Source organism: Monocercomonoides exilis (genome assembly GCF_001643675.1).
Source record: "Monocercomonoides exilis strain PA203 chromosome Unknown scaffold4-2303458, whole genome shotgun sequence".
Lineage (NCBI taxonomy): Eukaryota > Preaxostyla > Oxymonadida > Polymastigidae > Monocercomonoides > Monocercomonoides exilis.
In genome coordinates, this window is record NW_027150549.1 from 1,424,614 (window position 1) to 1,445,175 (window position 20,562).

The following is a 20,562-nucleotide window of genomic DNA, read 5'->3' on the forward strand; positions in this document are numbered from 1 at the left end:
TCTGTGTTTAAATCTGATTTCTTTTAAAAGAAGAGGAAAAAAGTTTTATTGATTGTCAGATATTTTCGAATAGCTATTGATCCATATTAATTCTTTCTTATTTCAATTTTCATGTAGGTATTTTTTTAATTCTTTGAATTCTACAAAAAAAATTATGTGACCCACAAGTTGGCATCAATAATCATTCCAAAAATATTTTTGTAATGATTAAGCCACGGGGCTCTTCGAAGCCCTCTCAAAAGGTATATGATTTATTTAAAAATTTTGAAAATTACTAGAATTATGTTTTTGTAATTAAAATGTTTTCAGTCGCCTGGAATGCCAACTCAAACCGTTTCTAGTTCTACTGCTCCTTCCCAAGCAAGGGCGCCTCAACAAATGGTTAATGCATATTTTCTTATATGAAAAATTTATTGTTGATTCATTTATTGATATTCATCTTTGAATAGCCCAAACAACAGGCATCAAGGCGTCTTTCTGAATCCTCTCGAGTTGGACAATCGCAGCAACAAAAATGTGTGCTTAATACATCATTTTTGAGTACCTTAAAGATTTTTCCTAAATTTTTTAATGTGTTTCTGCTTTTTAGCTCAAATTAATCAAGATCCTTCTTCATCTGTTCCTTTGATTTTTCATGGAACATCCATCATGCCAAAACCAATATCACACAATCCTACTCATAAGCCTACACAGCAAGTGGAGAAGCAACCTATATCAGATATTATAATAAGAAATCCATCAAAACAACGCATTCCTACACTTCACACAACGAAAATGCTATCTGATACAAAACCTCAAATACGCTTAATACCAGCATTTAGTGGTTTGAATAGTGTTGAATATTTATATTGATTTTATATAATCTTCATATTGTTTTTATTTGTGCTGTATAATTCCCTCACCAACTATTTTTGAATTTACAATTAATTTATCACAAAAATAATTATTATAACATTAATTGAATTAGAACTATCTGTTTCTGAGCATCATAACAATTTCCTTGCGAAGCTTGAGCAATGTTGTGTTGTGTGCGATTGGTCTGCAGAACCTACGCCTTCACAACTGCTTGATAGGGATACAAAAACGAGGTATTTAAAAGACATCGTTTCCTACATCACAACAGGAAAAAATGTATTTCCTGAAAGTTGCTGGGGCGCCATTCTTAAGATGGTGTCAGCAAACATCTTTCGACCTTTACTAACAATTGAAAAACCTCCGGTTCTGGGTATGCAAATTGTGAGGGAAATATATTTTTAATATATATCTTTGAGTGTATTCTTGCTTTGTTTTAAATTTCCAAGATTTTCTAAATGAATTATTGTTAACTTTCATAAATCAATGGATTATTGAACTCTTTTTCAAATTGAAAATTTCATTTTGAAATCTTTGTCTTCATTTTTTCTTTGATAAATACTTGTGTGTTTATGTTTTTGATTCATTTGTTGTGTGACGTATAAATTAGCATCTGAGATGGACGAAGAAGAGCCGCAGCAAGACCCAGCGTGGCAGCACCTGCAATTTGTGTATGAAATCCTCTTCCGTTTTGTGCTGTCGAACGAGGTTGACCCGAAAGTAGCCATCAAATACTTCACCACCGACTTCATTTCATCCATCATTGACTTGTTTGATTCTGACGATCCGAGAGAGCGAGATGGGCTGAAATCGACGCTGCACCGGATATATTCCCGCTTCTGGCCGCGCCGCCCGTTCATCCGCACAGCCATCTCACACAAGTTCCACAGACTGATTGACGATCAGATCCCGTTCAATGGCATTGCCGAGCTGTTGGAGATTTTGGGTTCAATCATCCACGGCTTCGGGGTGCCGGTGAAACAGGAGCATCGACTGTTCCTGCAGCACACGTTGCTTCCGCTGCACAAGGCGTATGTTTTGAAGTGGAAGCAGTTTTTTATTTTAATTTTGATATGAAACATAAATTTTTAGTTGGTTTTGATGATATTTTGATTGCGAAGCAAGAATTGGATATTGGAGAGCATTTTATTTTATTTTATTGTTATGATTTTTTTTTTAAATGGCATCATTATTTCATTCAATATATTTTCTTTCTCTAAATAATCATTCAACACCATCTATTCATTCTTATGCAATTGCTCATTCACAGCCCTCGTATTGCCACATTCCACATGCAGCTGTCTAACTGTATGATTCTCTTCATCGAAAAGGAGCCGCAGCTGTCTCGTCTGATCATCTCTTCCTTAATTCACTTCTGGCCGAAGACGAATTCGCCCAAGCAGATCCTGTTCCTTGCGGAGATGGAAGACATTTTGGACTCTCTTTCACTGGAAGACCTTCACCCGCTCACGCCCATCCTGTTCAAGAAGATCGCAGAGTGCATCCAATCGCCTCATTTCCAGGTGGCTGAGCGAGCTTTGTCTCTGCTGTCAAATGAATACATCCTGCAGCTTATCTCGCAGACGCGGCAGTCGACGATCCCTGTCTTGTTCATGGCTCTGTACACCAACACAAAACAGCACTGGAACAACTCGGTGATTTCTCTGACGTTCTCTGCATTGAAGCTGCTGATGGAGATGGACTCGAAGCTGTTTTCGCAGTGTGCTACTTCATTCAAAAAGAAGAATGAGATGGAGCACACACAGAGAGTGACACGCGATGCGAAGTGGGAAGTGGCAGAGCGGATCGCAAAGAGGAGGAGAGAAGAAGGAGGAAGTGGTGGTGGAGCTAGTGGAGCAAATGCAGTTGCTTTTGGGGCGAGTGGAGAAAGAGGAGAAAGAGGAGACAGGTTGAATGGGAGTATGAATTGGGCAAGGTCTGCGAGGGACGGGAGAGGAGAAGAGAGAGAAATGAATTCGGCAGCTGATACGATTGGAATGAGTGCGCAGAGCGTCAGAGCAGCGGCAGTTGCGATGAAAGAGAAAGAGAGAGAAGAAAGGGCAGCACGAGAAGATGCGGCAGGAGATGGAATGGGCAAGGCAGATGCGTTGCAATATGGTGTGATTGAAAGGAGATGAAAGGATGGAGAACACCTTTTTTTTTTTTGTTGGATATGGTGTTTCATTCCTTGAATGAAGAAATTTGTACTTTTATTATTATTATTCTTATTATATTAAAACATTCGTTTTTTTATTTTCCTTTTCCTTTATTGTTTTGCGTATTTTATTCCTCCTCATTTATCAAATAATTTTTTTTTTTTTTGAATGTATTTCTGATTAATGCAGCGAACAAAGAAAAAGAAGGCACTTCACTCATTAATCCGTCGCATCCGGCATTATCTTCAAACTTAGGAATGCCATCACTTGGATCAGCATCTTCATTATCAGCTGGCGGCTCGCAAATCAATCCATCCGCTTCTTCGAATATGTTGGCATCTTCTCCTTCTCCTTCCCCTGCCTCTTCTCCTTCTTCGTCACTTTCTTCATTGACACAAGTCAATCCAAGCCCAACCTCGTCGCTCACCAGCATTGGTTCATCTAATGCGAATGCTGGCGAGATTTCACGGCGCAATCTTATGCCATCGTCGTCTGCAGCACCAAACACACTGCACCCTTCGCAATCTTCATCCACTCCACCCACTTTCTCTCGCTTGACATTGCGTTCTGCTTCTTCTTCATCTGCTTCATCTATTTCTTCAACTTCGCTTCAATCCTCATCATCAATTCCATCGACTTCATCTTCTTCTTCCCAATTGTCATCTTCTTCCTCTCCTTCTTCTTCTTCTTCTTCCAGCACTTCTTCTCTTCAATCATCCAATCCGTCGCTCACCCGCATCCGCTCCAACCGCCAGGGCTCGCCTTCCTCGCCGCCGTATTCGCTTTCTGAGCGCTATGCAGACAGCTCCCACCGCACTTCATCGACATCGCCACTGTCTGCCATGTCTTCCACTTCTCAGTCAGCAAACGCCTCGTCCTCTGCTTCAGCTCAGCCTTCGTCTTTGTCACACTCATCAGTCAGTATGAATGCTTCTTTCTCTGCTTCCTCAAACCCGTCCGCGTCTTCTTCTAATTCTTCAAATTCTTCTTCAGCCATTGCGTCGTCTGCAGCACACCATCACCACCATCACCACCACTCGCCAATAACATCTTCCTCTTCCTCTTCCTCCTCTTCTTCTTCACATTCTCCTTCTCCTGCTTCTCACGCTGGTGGTATCAACCCAGGTGGAAGCAATGCAGCAAGCAACACAGCTGGCATGCCCTCAACAGCTTATACGACTGCCCCTCTTTCTTCGATGCCTTCTTCTGCTTCTGCTTCAGGCTTCATGCCATCGTCCATGGCTCCTTCATTCATTCGTCACTCGTCCTCGCCTGCTTCCACATATTCGATGGCGACTGCGCCTATTTCTGTGACTCAGACATCGTCTCCTCGAACTTCTTATAATAAATCAACCTCCTCGTTGGGGTCTTCTTCTTCATCATCATTAACTTCTTCTTCTGGTGGTGGTGGTGCTATTCCGCTTTCTCACTCCTTCTCTTCCACTCGTCCTTCGTCTGGCCCTTCAACGCGTCCACCGCACTCTTCTTCTTCATTCCTTGGAAGCGGAGCTGGAGGCGGAGGAGCAGGCTACGGAGGCGGGCGCTCAACTGGGATGTCGTATTCTCAGTCTGCACAATCAGGATCTTCTATTCCTTCTTCTTCCTCCTCCTCTTCTTCTTCTTCTTCCACTTCTAATTCGACTTCTGCAAGTTCTCGGGGTGTTCGAACGATAGGAAGGAAGTGATATGAGATTGAAATTAAAAAGAGAAGAGAGAAATAAATGCGTTTGAAGAGAAAGCGTAAATGATTGGAATGGAAGAAAATGTTGATAGTTGAATGATATTGCGCAAAATGAAAGTTGGTTAAAAAGCATGTCATTTTACACATTTCTTTTTTGTTTTTGATTTTTTTTTTTTTTGTGACTCATGAATGATGTTCTTTGAAACAAATGTTAGAAATGTCGTGCAGTTCATTCATTGTTTGTTTTCTTTTTATCTTCTCGAAGGAATTATGAAATAAAATTAGAATAGCTTTCGATTTTAATCTTCATTTTCTTTTTATTATTTCCGCAATAATGTGGCAATTCACTTCAAAAGTTGATATTTGATTAAAGACACTACATCAAAAAAAATGGCAAATGGGTATGATACGACCAGTAAAAATTCATATCATAACGATTTCATTTTCATATTCCTATCAGATAATTCAATACTATAATGAAGATAAAGTCGATTTTTATCATCAATTTTGATTGTAAAAGAAACTTATTATTTTTTCAATTTTTGAATTATGGCAAAAAATTATATTCACATTCAAGCCGTAATATATTTATGAACGAAGTAAAAATGAAATTTCTTTTAGGGTTAACCCTAATTCATAGAGTTCTGTTGTTAAATTACGTTAATAGGAAAAAAAACCAAAAAGAAAACATGATTAAATTAAATGATGGGTTTGATCAAAGATTTTTATCTCAATAAGATTTTTATCTTTGGTAGAAAATTAAATTATTGAATAGAATTTAATGACTGAACTTTATTAATGAGTTCGTTAAGCCCAGTTTCGATACAGTTTTGTGTGTTTTCAAGAAAAAAATCATCACTAGCCGAATAATCCCCTTTTGCAAAAAAAATCAGTGAAGAATTTTGTTTGTATTATTTTTGGAGAAATACAAAAAGAAATAAAAAACAATTGAGTGAATATTTTTAATTCCATTCTGATCAATTCGTTCAACATTAAAACTCCTTTAATTGTCATTAAAAATTGATATATGACTCAAAATAAATAATTAATAAATCACTAGAAGTGAGAATGAAACTCTAAAAAAACTATTGTGAAAGAAATCACTTTTCTATAAATAAATTTCATTCTTATCTATTTAACAATAAAATTTTGTGCTTTTTCTTCCTAATTGACAATTGTAAACAATAAAACATCAAATAAATGAAAAGCACAAGAAACGAAAGCACACAAATAACAAGGTTTTATTATGAAAAAGGCACAGAAATTTTCAACCCTGAAAAAAACAACAAACTATTATCAAGACTTCTACAGAAATCTAAAATTCAAAAAACATAATAATATGTAACACTATTACAATAAAACAAATAGCAAGATAATTTAATAGCGAAATAAAAAAATTACTAAAAAATTTCATTCTTCGAGATAAGGTTCCTGCGAATCCGAAGGAATTTCAATCTGTTTTGTTTCTGAACCATAGTCAAAAATGCTACCTGAAAGAAATTGGTTCGCTTTTCCTTTCTCTCTGCTGTCTGAAGCATCTGAATTTATTGAACTTAAAAGAGGCTTCTTTTCTCCATATTCAGTGAGCAGAAGCTTCCTTTTCAACCGCTTTCGTAAGAAAATCATTGCTACAGTGAAACAAACACCGATCATAACGATAACAGTAGATACCGTAATCACAATTATCATTATTGTTCTGTTTGTTCCGCTGAGTTCTTTTCCTTCAATTACGCACAATGGAACAGTTGTCATTTTATGATTGAGTGTAACCTCGTCCAAAAACTTTAACACAACGTATACATTTGATTCATCAGTACGCTCCACAACATCAAGAGGAAATATTGCAGAAACTGCATTTTCGTGGCTGCAGCTCAGTTCGCGGCTCTCCGCTATTTCGATGAGCTCGTTTGTGACCTTCCCTGCATTTGTCTTGTTTGCAAGTAATTTCATCAAAAGACCACAATTTACAAGGCATTTTCCTGTGAGTGTAACTTCACAGTATTTTCCTTTCGTATTCGTTGTCACATCTTTTGGCTGTGGAGTGAACATACTTGACATCAAATCCAGAGGAAAGTCATAAAGTGCGCAGTTGTTTTTTTCTATCCAAAAGTTCTTTATTGATTGTATCTCCTTCTCTTCATCTTCGCTGTTTCTGTTCCACTGATTGACCTTTTTTCCTTCAGTGTAATCTTCTGAGCCCGTTTGGTTTTTGTCTTGTAAAAGCTGAATCACACCTATACGTTCCACTATCTTTGATTCGTCTATTCTGCATCTGACGTTATGAGCTACACTAAGAAACGAACCTATTCCAACAGAATTCCCTTTCAAAGAAGCAGCATCAATTACCAAATAGCTGTTTTCTGTATAAATAGCTCCTTCTTGCTTTGTTCTGAAAGTCGTGTTGCTCAAAAATGCATAGCTGTCAACGAAACTTATGAAAGAGCTGTTCCATGTGCATACGTCATTTTCTGTGTTTTCCTGTACTTCTCCTGTTGAAGAAAATGTATCTACAAAAGCAAAGCTGCAGTTTTGAATTTGAACACTGCCACAGTTGCTGGCAGCCAAAAAGAAGCCATTTCCGGGCATATAAGAACTGATGGAGACGTTTGTGCCAATGAACTGTAGAGGTATAAGAATTGAAATTGAAGATTGTGCAGCATGTGGCTCAGTGTGAGAGGACAAGAATGAGGAAGAAAACGTTTGACGAAATGTAGATAAATTTGAGGAAGATGAAAAGGAAGAAGAGAATGAAGTGGGTTTTGAAATGAATTTATTTTCATTTTTTTCAAAGGTATTTTGTTCCTTTGTTGAAAACACAATCAACGATTTTTGATCATTGACAGAAATGTCACTCAAGCTGCATTCCTTCAGACTCACATTCGTTTTATATTTGTCTTCAAGCTGAGAGCAATCAATAAAAAATGAGTTTTTGTTAAACAGAACCTTATTAACGTTCACCAATTCACATATCAGTGATCCTACATCAATCTTGAACAAGGTAGGAATAGTCATCTCTTGTTTTGCAGAAGTGATGATGCAGTGCTCAACAGTAAATGTACTTTCTTCATTGATCAGGAAAATAAATTTTACAGGCAAGTCAGCATTGATCTTTACATTCGTGTTACTCAGCGAGCACTTTCCTTTGATAGTAATATCAGCATCTGTTAATCCATCGCCTTCTCTCTGCCCTGTTGGTTGTTCCAATGCCTCGTTTTGATCTACAGTTTGCTGGGTGTTTTCAAGCAGAAGTCCAGCGTCATCTGTTTCTCCTCTCACGCAGAGCGACACCCACGAAACAGAAATGAAAAGTGAAGCCTCGCCAATAACATGGAGTATGAGTTGCTCTTCTTCATGTTTGAGTTTTTGTTTATTTCTAGCAAATTTTGAATTGCTGTGAGTGTAATCAAACAAATGTAGGGGAGTCAATGCTGTTGAAGAGACTAAATGAGTCATTGCATAATTCACTGTGTGACATGGAATGGCTTCCTTTCCACAAAAAAAGATGTCCAAGCCACCGGCTTGTTTGGCGGCTTCACGCTTTGTATTACCTAAAGACATGTGGGATGAATATGAATTAGATAACGAAATTAGCTCGGACTGTTGTTTTGTCGATTCTTTTAATCCGTTAACATAAATGGATGTACTTCGATATGCAACAAAATTCAGATAGTCAACAATTTTTCTGTCTTCTTCGCTTTCAGCTCCAATAGAATTTTCCTCTTTCCAAAAAGCGTTACGGAAATTTATCCCAATTTTCTGTGATTCTTCTTTGTTTGAAATGCTAGGGCATTTTAAAAAAATATCACGTCCAATTGTTGCACGGTTCCGAAATACATCAACCTCTTTGAAGGCAAATGGAAATTTGAGAAAATTGAACTCCAAAAATATAGCACCCCCTTTCGTCATATCAATGGAAAGTTTATCGTTTATTCCGTTGTCGCTGAAAGAACAGTTTGAGAATAAAAGTTCAGAATTTTCTTCTTCCTCTTCGGTTTCAACTCCTTTTGAGTTGATATTGCGCCAGCAAACACATCCACCCCAAGGACTAGATCCATCCGAACATGTAAACTGGTTTAATGTGGAATTACTTATTTCCAGCCTCTGTTGTAAGCTCCCAGTTCTTCGAAGAAAACGTCCTTCCAAAATTTCATCTGCATCATTTGCAAGATAGTTGTTAATTTTTCTCTTGCCATTTTTGCTTTTGAATGAAAAATTCGAAATCAATACATTTTCCTGAAATTGTCCATAATTTTTCCTAACTTGAAAATTTTCTTTAAAAGACATTGCAATAACATCGCTTTTAAAATGGACTTTATCTATCACAATATTTCTTAATTGAATCGACTGGGCATAAAAAGATATTCCAAAGATAGGAGCAGAAATCAAGGTGTCCTCTCCTTGAATGAGTACATTATTGAGTAGTAGACCTCCTAATTCAACATGAAAGAGCACATAGTCTATAGACTGTTTGTCTGTCATAGGGGCGAACGAAATTTCTATATCTTTGATCAGAGAAAAGCCTCCTATGATGTCGATGCAATACATCGTATCTCCTTTCATTCTGCGCAGAATAAAGTTTACATTTGCGATGTCAGAGCTTTCATTAAAAGTGATGATACTATGCAAGGTGCCGCTAAATTCAGGACTCACCTCAATCTTCCCAACTATCCCCATCCCGCTGGACGAACAAATGGATGTCGATGTCAAGATTTGTGGTGTTGTTAGATACACCAAATCAATAACACATGCTGTACGAGGCACCACAAGATGCTCCCAGCCATATATCAATGTTCGGCATGGGAGTTCTCGCGTACCGCAGCGCGTGAAGTCTGTGCCACGCGAAGAAGAAAAAAATATTGTTTGGTTGTTGTACGGTGAAAGTAACTCCCACACATCGATTCCTGTTTTATAGTTCAAATCATCAAAGCATCCAATTTGCACTTCTTTGGTTGACTGATAAACGAAAGTAAATATTGTTTGGATATTTATATCCAACAGGGAAGATGTAAAAAATACCATATCTCTGCATTGCTTTGCTGAATTATTCATAAATGTTATTTGATCAAAAATAGAAGTGGCTCCTTTTTCCAATCTCACTTTCAATGCACCAGCATATTCTTTAGCAGAACACGATATAAATGAGCTATTTGTGATCACAAAACCAGCACGTTCGTTCAAATTGATTGCCAAAAAGCCGCCTGACTTATAGGAAGTTCTCGTCAAGTTAGCTGTAACGTTCCGCAGGGTCAGAGAACCTGGATAGGAAATTGAAGATTCATAAAAGATGGGTTTACTTAAACTGGAACAAATGTTTTGAAAAACACTGTCGAGAACGCTAACTGAAGCAAGGCCATTGGATTTCACAAGAGAACTGAACGGGTCAAACAGTAAATCCAAAAAAGCGCTTCCAACGATCGAGATTCTCACTTGATTCAAAAGTGCAAAAAAATAAAAATAATTGTCGGAATTTGCACGACTTTTTTCATTATTGCAGCTTAATCCTTCTTCTAAATTAGTAGATCTGCAATAATCGTTTTCACACTTTACGATTACATGATCCAACAAAATAGTTGAAGAATTAAAAGGGTCATTGACCTTAATTATTGAATCATATTTGTAAGTCACATTCTTTGGCAACAACATAGTAAGGTTTTCCAATATAAATTTTACTGCTGAAAGACCAAAAAACGAATTAGTAAATCCTCCTTCATTTTGGCAGTCAAAAACAATTGTTCCACCATTATTTCCATTAATTTCCAAATCTATTGAATCTATATTGCACATTCCATTTGTGGATGTTTTGGCATTTGATGGAACAGTAAGCATCAAATTTTCATTCTCAAAAACATGCTCCAAAGCTTGAGGTATCGTCTGGCACGGCTGTTGTGGTGAAGATCCGCAAGCAGCACTGTACTGAGAAGCAGAGTTCAATTCGATAATGCGCTGAGCAGTTTCAAATGAATTTCTCAGATAAATATTTTTATCTTGTTCGCTTCGCAATGTTTGAACAACTGCATATATACTGTGCTGAGTTGTTTTGCATAACGAAAAGAACTTGAGTCCATCATCATAATCAGATTCACTCATTATAAAAACGTCCCGCGCGATTAAAGTTCCTCGATTAATAGCGAAATAGCTTGCATACACACAATAAGGAAGGTCATCAGACAATCTCTTTTTAGCCCTCAAAAAATTAAGGTTAACAATGTCGAAGTAAATAGCTCCTCCACTCTTGGCCCGGCAGCCAGAAAAATCGCACTCAAGCACAAATGTTTTCTCCATATCATTTTTTATCAAAAGGCCGCCTCCTCTTCCTTGTGATGTGCAGTCAAAAAATGTGCTTTGCATGCACAATGGCTTGTCTCCTCCGAAGCGTTTGCTCAGCTCCACATTCTGCTCTGCCTGTTTCCAAATGTCTTTGTTTTCAGGCAAATTTGTACATTCAATGTTTGATAAAATGTCGTCATTTTGATTGGTGAGAATTTGATCTTTGTGCAAATGGTCTTTTCTCTTGAATCTTTCAGTCATTTTCTGTTCGTAAACAACACATGCATCACCAAATGAATTGCAATAAAGAAATATGCATTGTTTTATAGTTGGTTGTTGTGTGCTTATTATATGAACAGCTCCAGCACCTATGAAATTATTATGATTCGAATTCTTGAATGTTATAAAGCGAAATGTGCTGTTTTCAAGTGTTAAAGCTATATTTCCTTCAGCATATATAGCTCCTCCAGATCCAACTTGACTCATACAATCTTCAAAATAGCACCATTTTACAACGAGAGTAATCGTATCCTCAACTTGTGCTTCTAAAAAGATGCACTGTCCGGATTCAATACCCTCTGAATGATACCATTCGCATGAATCAAAGATAAACTCCTTATCGTCAGAAGGATCGAGCAAAGTTCTTTCGAGTGTTTTGTTTGAGTAATGTTTATTTGCCCTTCGTGAGCACGAAACGTGTGATGAATTAACATTATTTAGCAAACACATATCAGCATAGATCAAAGGGATTATTGTACTATCATACACTCCACATACATGGTCGAATGCACAACCCATAATTTTACAATTACAAGAGCATATTCCCAGTTCGTTGTTGTTCAGGGATTGTTTTGCACTAACATTGAAAAAGGTGGAGCTATGCAGCTCCAATGATGATCCAATCGTTGATGGGGAAAAGAAAGTTGATGACATTGAAACAGAGCCAAATGACGAAGACGATATAATAACTAATTGCGAAGGATTTGAGACTGAAATTTTTGTTCTCAGTGATATTAATGAATTTATTTCCACAGATTTTGAGCTGCACGTCAATGAAATGTTCTCAAGTTGCAAGAAACTTCCTGCTTGAATAAATGGGAAGTTTGCCCTGCAACCTCCAGAATATGCTACGCAACTAATCATTGAGACATTTGAAAAATCATCTTGCTGGAGCGTGATGTCTTCACAACTGAAAACAATGCACACTCGTTTAATTGAGATTGTCGAGTTTGAAATTCTTGAAATCGTTCGTAAATAGCTCATTTCGTTAAACACATTTATATCCCAATCTCTGGAATTGTTTAATTTCATTGCCGCATTATCGGGGGTTTGTTGCATGTAAAACAAACTACTATTTTTAATTCGATCAGAATTTAATGTTGTGATTTGCTTTGGTACACTATTCAAGCGAAATATATCAGTGAATTGAGTGGCTGATTCATACTGTAATTCCGTGCAATTCATCTGAGCAAATAAATTTAAAATAAATACGCATTCCATAAATAGACAAAAAATGGTCATTTCGTGAGCATTAAAACAAAAAAGAATCGATGTTAATCTTTGAGCTTATTTGATTCCATAATAATGGGTATTTTTTCAATGTTGATGTTTGCTTGAAACTCACTAAATTGCAATATTCATATGTTCATTTTATTTAGAACTGTTTTTCAGTTCATTTATTGGACAAATATTGATTTTCAGTTATCCAAAAAAAAAAAATGATGAAAATGAATCTTAACTATTTGATAGACAAATGAAAGTTATGAAAAGCGAACTGACGGTAAATGACAAAGGAAATGCCTGGAAATTAATTCTTATCTAAAAGCGAAATTAATTGAAATCGTCGTTTAAAAGTTGTCACAAATTTCTTTTGTCAAATCAATTTATACTCAACAATTTGATGGAACGAGGTTTTCAGCAATTGAGTTGTTTATTTTCTCAGTGAAGAAAAGAAAAAATTTTTCTGATGTTGTATTTTCAATTGTTAAAATCAATATTTATCGATTCGAAACAATTTTATTAAAATAAATTAGCGAAATAAATCGTAAAGATAGAATGAAGTCTCGAATTTCACAATGTTGTTATCTTTTAAAATGAAAGTTTCACTAATGCATTTATCTTTTGAATTGAATGAAGGAGAAATTTCTCTTTAGGTGCTACCAAAAAATTATAATTCATCATTCATTCCTGATTTGGTTTTTTTGTTATTATCTATGACATTTTCGTTTTTATTTTTTTTATTCATATATATTTTTTTAATTTATATATATATATATTGTTTAAATTATGCAAATTTTCTTATAAGTTATTTGTTGTTTTATTATCAAAAAAAATCTTTCATATTTGAAATCATTTCATTTCACATTGAACTCAAAAAGATAAACATGGGTGATTATTTTTGTAATCATAACTTTTTTCGGGATGCCGAATATTTCTTCGTGGAATGGAATTAGCAAAATTTTTCTGATTCATATGGGTCATTCTTTTTGAAAAGTCGCAAAAGTTTAATTTTCAAATAAATCAAAAAATTCATATTTTGCTCAAATTCTCGTTACCGCTCATGAATCTTCTTAACTATTCATGAAATGGCATTGTCAAGTTATAGATTCCATGTTAGTGAAGTTTGGTTTGTGTTAACAAAAATTTGAGCAAAATATGAATTTTTTGATTTATTTGAAAATTAAACTTTTGCGACTTTTCAAAAAGAATGACCCATATGTGAAGTTTCAAAAATTTTGCAATAAGCCAATGTCTGAGATAAATGCAATACAAAAATATTTATCAATTGTATTTCACTTTTTCAGCGCGCAATTATAACATTGGAAACAAATTCTCAAATCGAAAATTTTGATTGAAAATATATGATTTCCAAAAGAATCACCCACATAAAATTATTAATAAAAATATCAGTAACATAAACGAGAAACATTTTTATGGTTTTGATAATTGACTATTGATTATCCAAAAAGTCAGTTTTCTGGTCAAATAATTTTGTAGAATGAAAAAACGATTCTTTGTAATATCATGTTTTTTCCGTTGTGTGAAACATTTCCATGTTTTGAGTTATTGATAAGAGATTTTTCATAGATAGGAAAAGCACTTTGATACAGTTTTCCTAACTGCTATTTGGAAAAAAAAGATGAGATAACAAAATGAATAATTTCATTCTCAAAAACATTTGTTTGATTTCTGAAAACGAGACACTTATCCTTTGTTCAATATTTCTCATGGAATATAAATTCCGTGAGTGATAATTTAAGAAATCAGATTAATTTCTGTCAAAAATTTCGGTCTCTCATTTTTTTTGAACATTGGAAAATGGCGCTGAAAAGTGATTACTAAATTTTGTATCTCCTCCGCTATTTTTTCGAATCTGACTTAAACTTTTGTTATTATTGTGATGTATTTTGCTTTTGGATGAGAATAACATAAAAAATAAGGACAAATCTTCTGGTAGTCAACACAAGGAAAAAAGTTATGATATCAAAAATTATCATCAATATTTGAACAGTAATTTAAAAATAAATATTTGTCAAATTTCAAATAATTTTTGAATGATTCATTTTGTTAACAATTCAGGTGAAAATGAAAAAACAATATTTGAATCAAATTTTCATTTCGACTCTCCTAAATTAACCAGCAAGGAAATAATAACATTGTCAAGGATTTGTTTTTATGAAGGTGAGTATTTGAAAGAGGGAACAGACATTCGAAAATAATTTGAATTGAAAACTCCATTTGTGAATTATTCTAAAGGAATTTATCAAAAACTATTTGTCAAACAAATAAATGTTTGAGAAATTCATTTTAAAGCAAAAGCTTTGGAGAACAATTGTCATAATGAAATTATATCTTTCAGATTCCAAAACTGAATATATTTTTTTTATTCAGTTCTTTTGAACGAGGGAATGATTTCAAATAGGCTGTTGGAGATTACAAATGGGTAATTATTTTTGAAATCATATCTTTTTTCGGGGTGTTGATTTTTCTAAAATTGTTGGTTTTTTGAAAGAAAATTTTGATTCAAAATAGGAAAAGCATGAAAATTGTTTTTTAAAACAAATGGTTTTTCCGAATCAAAGATTAAAATGTATTCAACAAGCCTTTTCTCTTTTCAATTTTTGTTTATTGATATTCAAGAAATATTTATCTCACCGAAATTTTTGAATGAAATAATATGATTTCAAAAATTTACACCCAAATTTCATTTTTTTGTTGTATTGTTGTATTTTTTCTCTTTAAAATGTTTTATTAAAAAAATATAAATCCTTCCAAATCATCACTTAGAATTTTATTCAAAAAAACACGATTGCGAAATGAATAGAAAGTTTAAACATAAAGGAATTGTTCAACTGCTTCAAACAATAAGAATGCCAGTAAACAAAAACAAGAAAATGGAGAAAGAAGCGAGTCAAGATATTTCAAAAGGATAAAAATGCATTATGTCCCAATTACATACATAACATGCTCCCAAAGTTTCAGAAAATGACAACTTGCACATATTTCACAAATACGTCGAGACAATGGAAAAGGAAAAGAAAGAAAAATGAAAAAAAGTTCAAAAGGAATGAATAAGATAATCATTAATTGACCAAGAAAAGACCTATTGCTAAAAGAAACATAAAATACGCTGCAATTCAATGTGAAAAAATAGATGGAAATTAGCTCAAAAGAAACAACATTTACAATTTCTTGATTTCCTCCAGAAGAAGACCTTTTTCTTCAATAAACTGCTTATCTTCGGCTGTAAAAAAAGAATTATTGAAGCATTATACAAACATACACAAAATATAAAAATATCATTTTTTTCAGAAAAAAAATAAAATAAAATAAAATAAAATAAGAAAAAAATTGAAAATAAAATATATGATGAAAGGTAATTTTCCACTTCTCTTTCTCAGCATTTCAAGCCACACTTCTATCATTCTGAAACTCTGTCAGAAAAGGAATGAGCTTCTCTTTGTTCTTTCTAAGCACTTCCACAATTTGCTCAGGCTTCTCAGGGTTCATCACGAAGACCTTGAAAACATGGAAAGCTTCAAACTGAATGGCCTTTGACGGGTCTCGGAGCAACGTCATTATTCTACGCAGGTTGGCCGTGTCTCCAATGTAACGCATCATTGTGAAATAGTTTGGACGATCAAAGAGCAAATCAGAAAGGAGCTACAAATCAATCGCGAAAGTGCAATTGGGAAATAAACAAAGAAATGATTATTGTTTTTAGTGATGTTGTAAACAAAGTTAGAATTATTTTTTATATTTTTTAAAGAAAATATTTGAAAAAAAATTCAATTTTTTGATTAAATTTTACATGAAAGAACAACAAAAAATAATAACGTTAAGATTCATAAAAAATGAAAACTTAATAAACCTTAACACTCTGTCTACGCGTCGCATAGTTTGCAGAACTTAGAAGGGCTGCATAATTGTCAAAAAACTTATCAATGAAAATTATAAATGTTTCAAAAATGAATTCCGTTTATCAAATAGCAGCATACAGAATTATAATGCGTTTGCAAATACTCTGAAACCATCTGTTTATGTCGAGTCAAAATATCCTATTAAAGAGTAAAAAATATATTCAAATAAACAAGTCCATCATTATCAAATTATAACCTTAAATGATGTGAATGCGTCACTTGCCAATTCAAAATTTTCCAATTCAACATAACGAAAGAGATAAGAAAACTCTGGCATTTCTATTGCAAGTTTTGCAAGAGCCTGGGAGCGAATGCATTCACGAAACATAGATCCTAGAGAAAGTGCAATTTTGGATTTCTGAAAATCAACAAGCATTACACGGATAATTTCTGGATGTTCCAAAATATGCCTAATTACAAGTTCATTTGTTGGCTCTCTGTGCACAAGTGCATTAAATACAGTTGTGCAGTTCTTTCTCGCCTAAATAAAACATGATTTATTGTAAAAAAATTCTTAAAAACAGTAAATACTTCAAATTCTAGTGATTCCAAATATGTCATCATTAATGTTAGCGTATCTGTTGTTATTATTTCATTGACAATTTGTGGTAACGCATCTTTACTTGGTTCATTTTCAGCATCACCATAAAGGAGAATTTTCAATGAATTTATTGCTTTAGCGCTATCTTTCACTCCCTTTTCAACAGCTTTTGCGTCTTTGTTTGCTGCAATTAAATGTAGTGCAGTCGAAAGAGATTTAACGTAATCTGCAGGCTTTGGTCGGAAACCTAGAAAACTCATTATTTCAAAGACTAAATTAAAGGGTGCAAATTCAATTTTTCAACTTTCATATCATGTATATTATTCAACACATACAATTAACAAAACACTCAAAAAAACAAGAAAGAAATATTCGTCAGTGGGTATATTGATCTTGATAAATAAATGAGAAAACTCGTTTGCAAACTGATGATTTATCGAAAATTTTTATGACAATACATTATGTTATACACTTTAAAATATTTTTTTAAACTTGTAGAAATTTCATGAGCAGAAATTGCTGAAGAAAGTTAAATTTGCACCAGAATGGCAAAAAGGAAGTAATCTTCGAGAAGTTAAAATACTTCGCAGATACCACATTCAAAAAAGAGAAGATTACACACGATATAATAGAATTTGTGGATTAATTACAAGCTTTGTTGCACGCTTAAAGAAGTTGACTGAAGATGATCCTGTACGCATTGATTTGACTGGAGCTTTACTTGAAAAATGGTACACTTTTATTATTTATAGATTGAAGTTGATTTTCAAATTATTTTTTTACAGCTATAACCTTGGCCTTATTAAAACAAAAAAAAGCCTTGTTCAAATTGAAACACTGTCTGCATCAAAATTTTGCAGAAGAAGACTCCCGGTCGTTATGGTCAGAAATCATATGGCCCAGAATTTAACAGAGGCAACAGCATTTGTTGAACAAGGACGTGTGTAAATACAATTTTGAATATCTTTCATTTAATATAAAAATTTATTTCAGATATTCGAGTTGGACTTGACATAATTCGCGATCCATCATTTTTGCTAACAAGGCAAATGGAGGACTATTTAACTTGGGCTGACAAATCTTCAATTAAACAAAAGATTAAAGCATTCAATGGAGATGTAGATGATTTTGAATTACTTGGTGAATAAACACACTTCACATTTCATCGTTTCTCATTTCACTTCACTTCGTTAAATTAATAAACAATAAATGGATATTTATGTCATGATTAAAAACATTAACAATTATAAAGACAGTTTTTCGAAGTTTATCAATCTTTCGGCAAATGGCATTAATTCATGAGCTCTAAATCTTCCCAATTTTCCTTTTGCACAAGCAACTTCTGCATAAGCCTTCACAGCATCCGGTGCAAGAAAATCAGCAACAGGACTGAGATTTTCAGGAACAGCTGAACTTGAAGATTTTCTTGGAACAAGAACGACGGAACCTTCTTCCTTTGTGATACCTCCAGTTTCTCGGAAGTCTGGCTCGTGCTCTTCGACAACTGGAACAGAAGGCGAAGAAGAAGAAGAAGAAGAAGAAGATGCGGCAGAATCATCATCATCATGCCATTCGTCTTCTGTGTGGAAGAGATATTTTGAATAATCGAATGGTTCTTTCCAACCATCTTTTTCTCTATCTAATTCTTTGTTCTTTCTGACTGCCTTGTAGCGCCTTTTAAAGTGATCGAGATGGCATATCAGAAGAGGAGGAGGCTCACACGAATGATCTTTCACACAAATTGGTGTAGAATGATCTGCTGTAAGCTGAAGAATCAACTGAAATAAGAAGAAATAAACATCAACCAATTGCCACATTTTACAAAAACAACAAAAAAATAAACACAGATTTGAACAAAACAAAATAATAATAATAATGGAAAAAAGTAAAGTTTTGAGCGTAAGCAAAAAAGTAAGCCACAGCTGATTACCTCGTGACTACTTCCTTTGCCTTCGTCTGGCTCATCTCCTCCACACAGCCTCTCAAGCAGTATGCCAATCATCCTGTCGACGCGCTCGATGATTTCCTTCCGCAGAACAGGCCTCCCGTCGTGTCCCGTGTCGTCTGTCGCTTTGATGTGGCAGAAGCAGTAATTGTACGGAGTCACTGTGAAGGAAAAACATTCACAAGAATTGTATTATTGTTTTTATTAATTGGACAGTCCAAATGAATAAAGTCAATTATAATCACGAAGATTTGTAAAGAAAACCTTCAATCATTTTAGCAAAGAATTCTGCTTTTTTCTGAAAATCTGTGAAATAATCACCAGTTGCACCTGGGCAAGTGTACACATCTGGGTATATTAACAATTAATAATGTAATTCAACGTCGATTATGAAAATACAAACCCATTTGAGCGGTCAGTGCAACGCCAGCCACAATTGCTGTGGGTGCAATCACAAAAGGCTTTATAGTCGGACGAAGCTCAGAAAATGGAGGGATCTTTCCGAATGCAATGAAAAAAATATATTGTTATCATCAAAATGTCAATAAACAGAAAACTGAAAATATCACTTCTAATGAAAAGAGACGTACGGTTATTTGGATCCCAGGCCCACGAAGTGATATGAGATTTGCGAGATTTTTATTTTGCTTCTTGCGCTCTTCATTCACTGGATGCTGTGAAAGGATTTCATAAATGGTATCTGACAATTCATTAATAATCTGAAATCAAAAAAAATTACAATTCTCTTTTCAACATAATAGTTTTGTCAAACTTCGGAAGTACGTTTTGCTTCCGGGGTATCATCTAATGGACGAGAACGAAGCAACGGTTTGCTAAAGCAGCACAAAATAATTCTAAAAAATAATAGTAAATATCACTTTTTTCATACTAATCAACAAGCGGATCGGTTCCTGTGACATTTCCGCTCATTCCTGGAGCTCTAATGCGGATCGCACAACGATGCTCCGTTAAATACTTGCAAGTTACTTGAACTTCCGGAAACTTTTTCAATGTTCTTTGAAGAACAACTTTCATTATGAAATTGTGAAAAAAAAAATACAAACATTCCATTAATGGACTTTGCAAGAAGTGGTCCTATTACTTCCATAGATCTATCTGCTCTTCTTGTAATTACCATATTTGTTGGTTTGTCATAAGTGCAAAAATTTGACTTAAAAGATATATATTAATTTATTTTTAGATAAAAAATTGCTTTTTCCAACTTTAAATGCAATATCACCAGGATGCATATCAAGACCTCCTCCAAGCGCTTCAAATGCTCCTCGGCCACGATAAATACTATTGGGCGCAGAGTTAAAAAACATGAACAATATTAAAAATTTTCAAACCCTCTTGGTTGATACCCAAAGATAAGCATATGAGCAGTGTCAGACCCGCACGCAAACCCTGGCTCCAAAGAATCCATCAGACCAGTGACGCCACATTCTTGTGAATATTCATTAAAGAATTCAATTATCAAATAATATTTTTTTTATCGTATGATAATACCTGCTAATGCATCTAAAAATGGGGTGTGTGCCGTTTCCAATGGTGTTTTATATCGAAATGCTTGGCAAGATAAATCGCCAACACCATCTACAACAATTGAAACAATTTTTCTTTTCCTTGTTTTTGTCTCCATAAAAATCTTTTGGATATAGATCAAAAATTATTAAAAAGAGAAAAATAAAGAAAATTTC

The 20,562-nt window shown here is 34.5% G+C and overlaps 5 protein-coding genes across 5 annotated transcripts; 2 read left to right on the forward strand and 3 right to left on the reverse strand.

Annotated features, from left to right (window-relative positions):
• Positions 1-203: 203 nt before the first annotated feature.
• MONOS_8500 (putative Serine/threonine protein phosphatase 2A, regulatory subunit) lies at positions 204-5,350 on the forward strand (the record flags this gene model as incomplete). The annotated part of the gene is made up of 8 exons (XM_067878917.1): positions 204-242; positions 310-381; positions 450-516; positions 590-823; positions 968-1,225; positions 1,463-1,883; positions 2,123-2,970; positions 3,198-5,350. The coding sequence occupies 8 exons, from the start codon at positions 204-206 to the stop codon at positions 4,691-4,693; spliced, it is 3,435 nt and encodes a 1,144-aa protein (XP_067734781.1). The 3' UTR covers positions 4,694-5,350.
• Positions 5,351-6,099: 749 nt separating this feature from the next.
• MONOS_8499 (uncharacterized protein) lies at positions 6,100-11,754 on the reverse strand (the record flags this gene model as incomplete). The annotated part of the gene is made up of 7 exons (XM_067878914.1): positions 6,100-7,308; positions 7,633-9,642; positions 9,706-9,944; positions 10,014-10,060; positions 10,232-11,324; positions 11,445-11,635; positions 11,723-11,754. 7 exons carry the CDS (start codon positions 11,752-11,754, stop codon positions 6,100-6,102), a joined length of 4,821 nt encoding a protein of 1,606 aa, XP_067734782.1.
• Positions 11,755-15,232: 3,478 nt separating this feature from the next.
• Positions 15,233-17,195, reverse strand: MONOS_14505 (putative Mo25-like family protein). The gene is made up of 6 exons (XM_067867312.1): positions 16,908-17,195; positions 16,573-16,857; positions 16,455-16,514; positions 16,328-16,393; positions 15,873-16,119; positions 15,233-15,700 (listed from the first exon to the last, which is right to left on the reverse strand). The coding sequence occupies exons 1-6, from the start codon at positions 17,175-17,177 to the stop codon at positions 15,639-15,641; spliced, it is 990 nt and encodes a 329-aa protein (XP_067734783.1). The 5' UTR covers positions 17,178-17,195; the 3' UTR covers positions 15,233-15,638.
• A 112-nt stretch (positions 17,196-17,307) lies between these two features.
• MONOS_14506 (putative U3 small nucleolar ribonucleoprotein IMP3) lies at positions 17,308-18,131 on the forward strand. Its single transcript, XM_067867313.1, has 4 exons — positions 17,308-17,333; positions 17,416-17,648; positions 17,703-17,857; positions 17,911-18,131. Exons 1-4 carry the CDS (start codon positions 17,322-17,324, stop codon positions 18,063-18,065), a joined length of 555 nt encoding a protein of 184 aa, XP_067734784.1. The 5' UTR covers positions 17,308-17,321; the 3' UTR covers positions 18,066-18,131.
• A 30-nt stretch (positions 18,132-18,161) lies between these two features.
• On the reverse strand, positions 18,162-20,504 carry MONOS_14507 (putative cofactor-independent phosphoglycerate mutase; the record flags this gene model as incomplete). Its single annotated transcript, XM_067867314.1, has 11 exons — positions 18,162-18,695; positions 18,848-19,023; positions 19,127-19,210; positions 19,266-19,359; positions 19,453-19,581; positions 19,635-19,695; positions 19,752-19,802; positions 19,927-20,033; positions 20,086-20,161; positions 20,212-20,308; positions 20,372-20,504. The coding sequence occupies 11 exons, from the start codon at positions 20,502-20,504 to the stop codon at positions 18,162-18,164; spliced, it is 1,542 nt and encodes a 513-aa protein (XP_067734785.1).
• Positions 20,505-20,562: the final 58 nt, after the last annotated feature.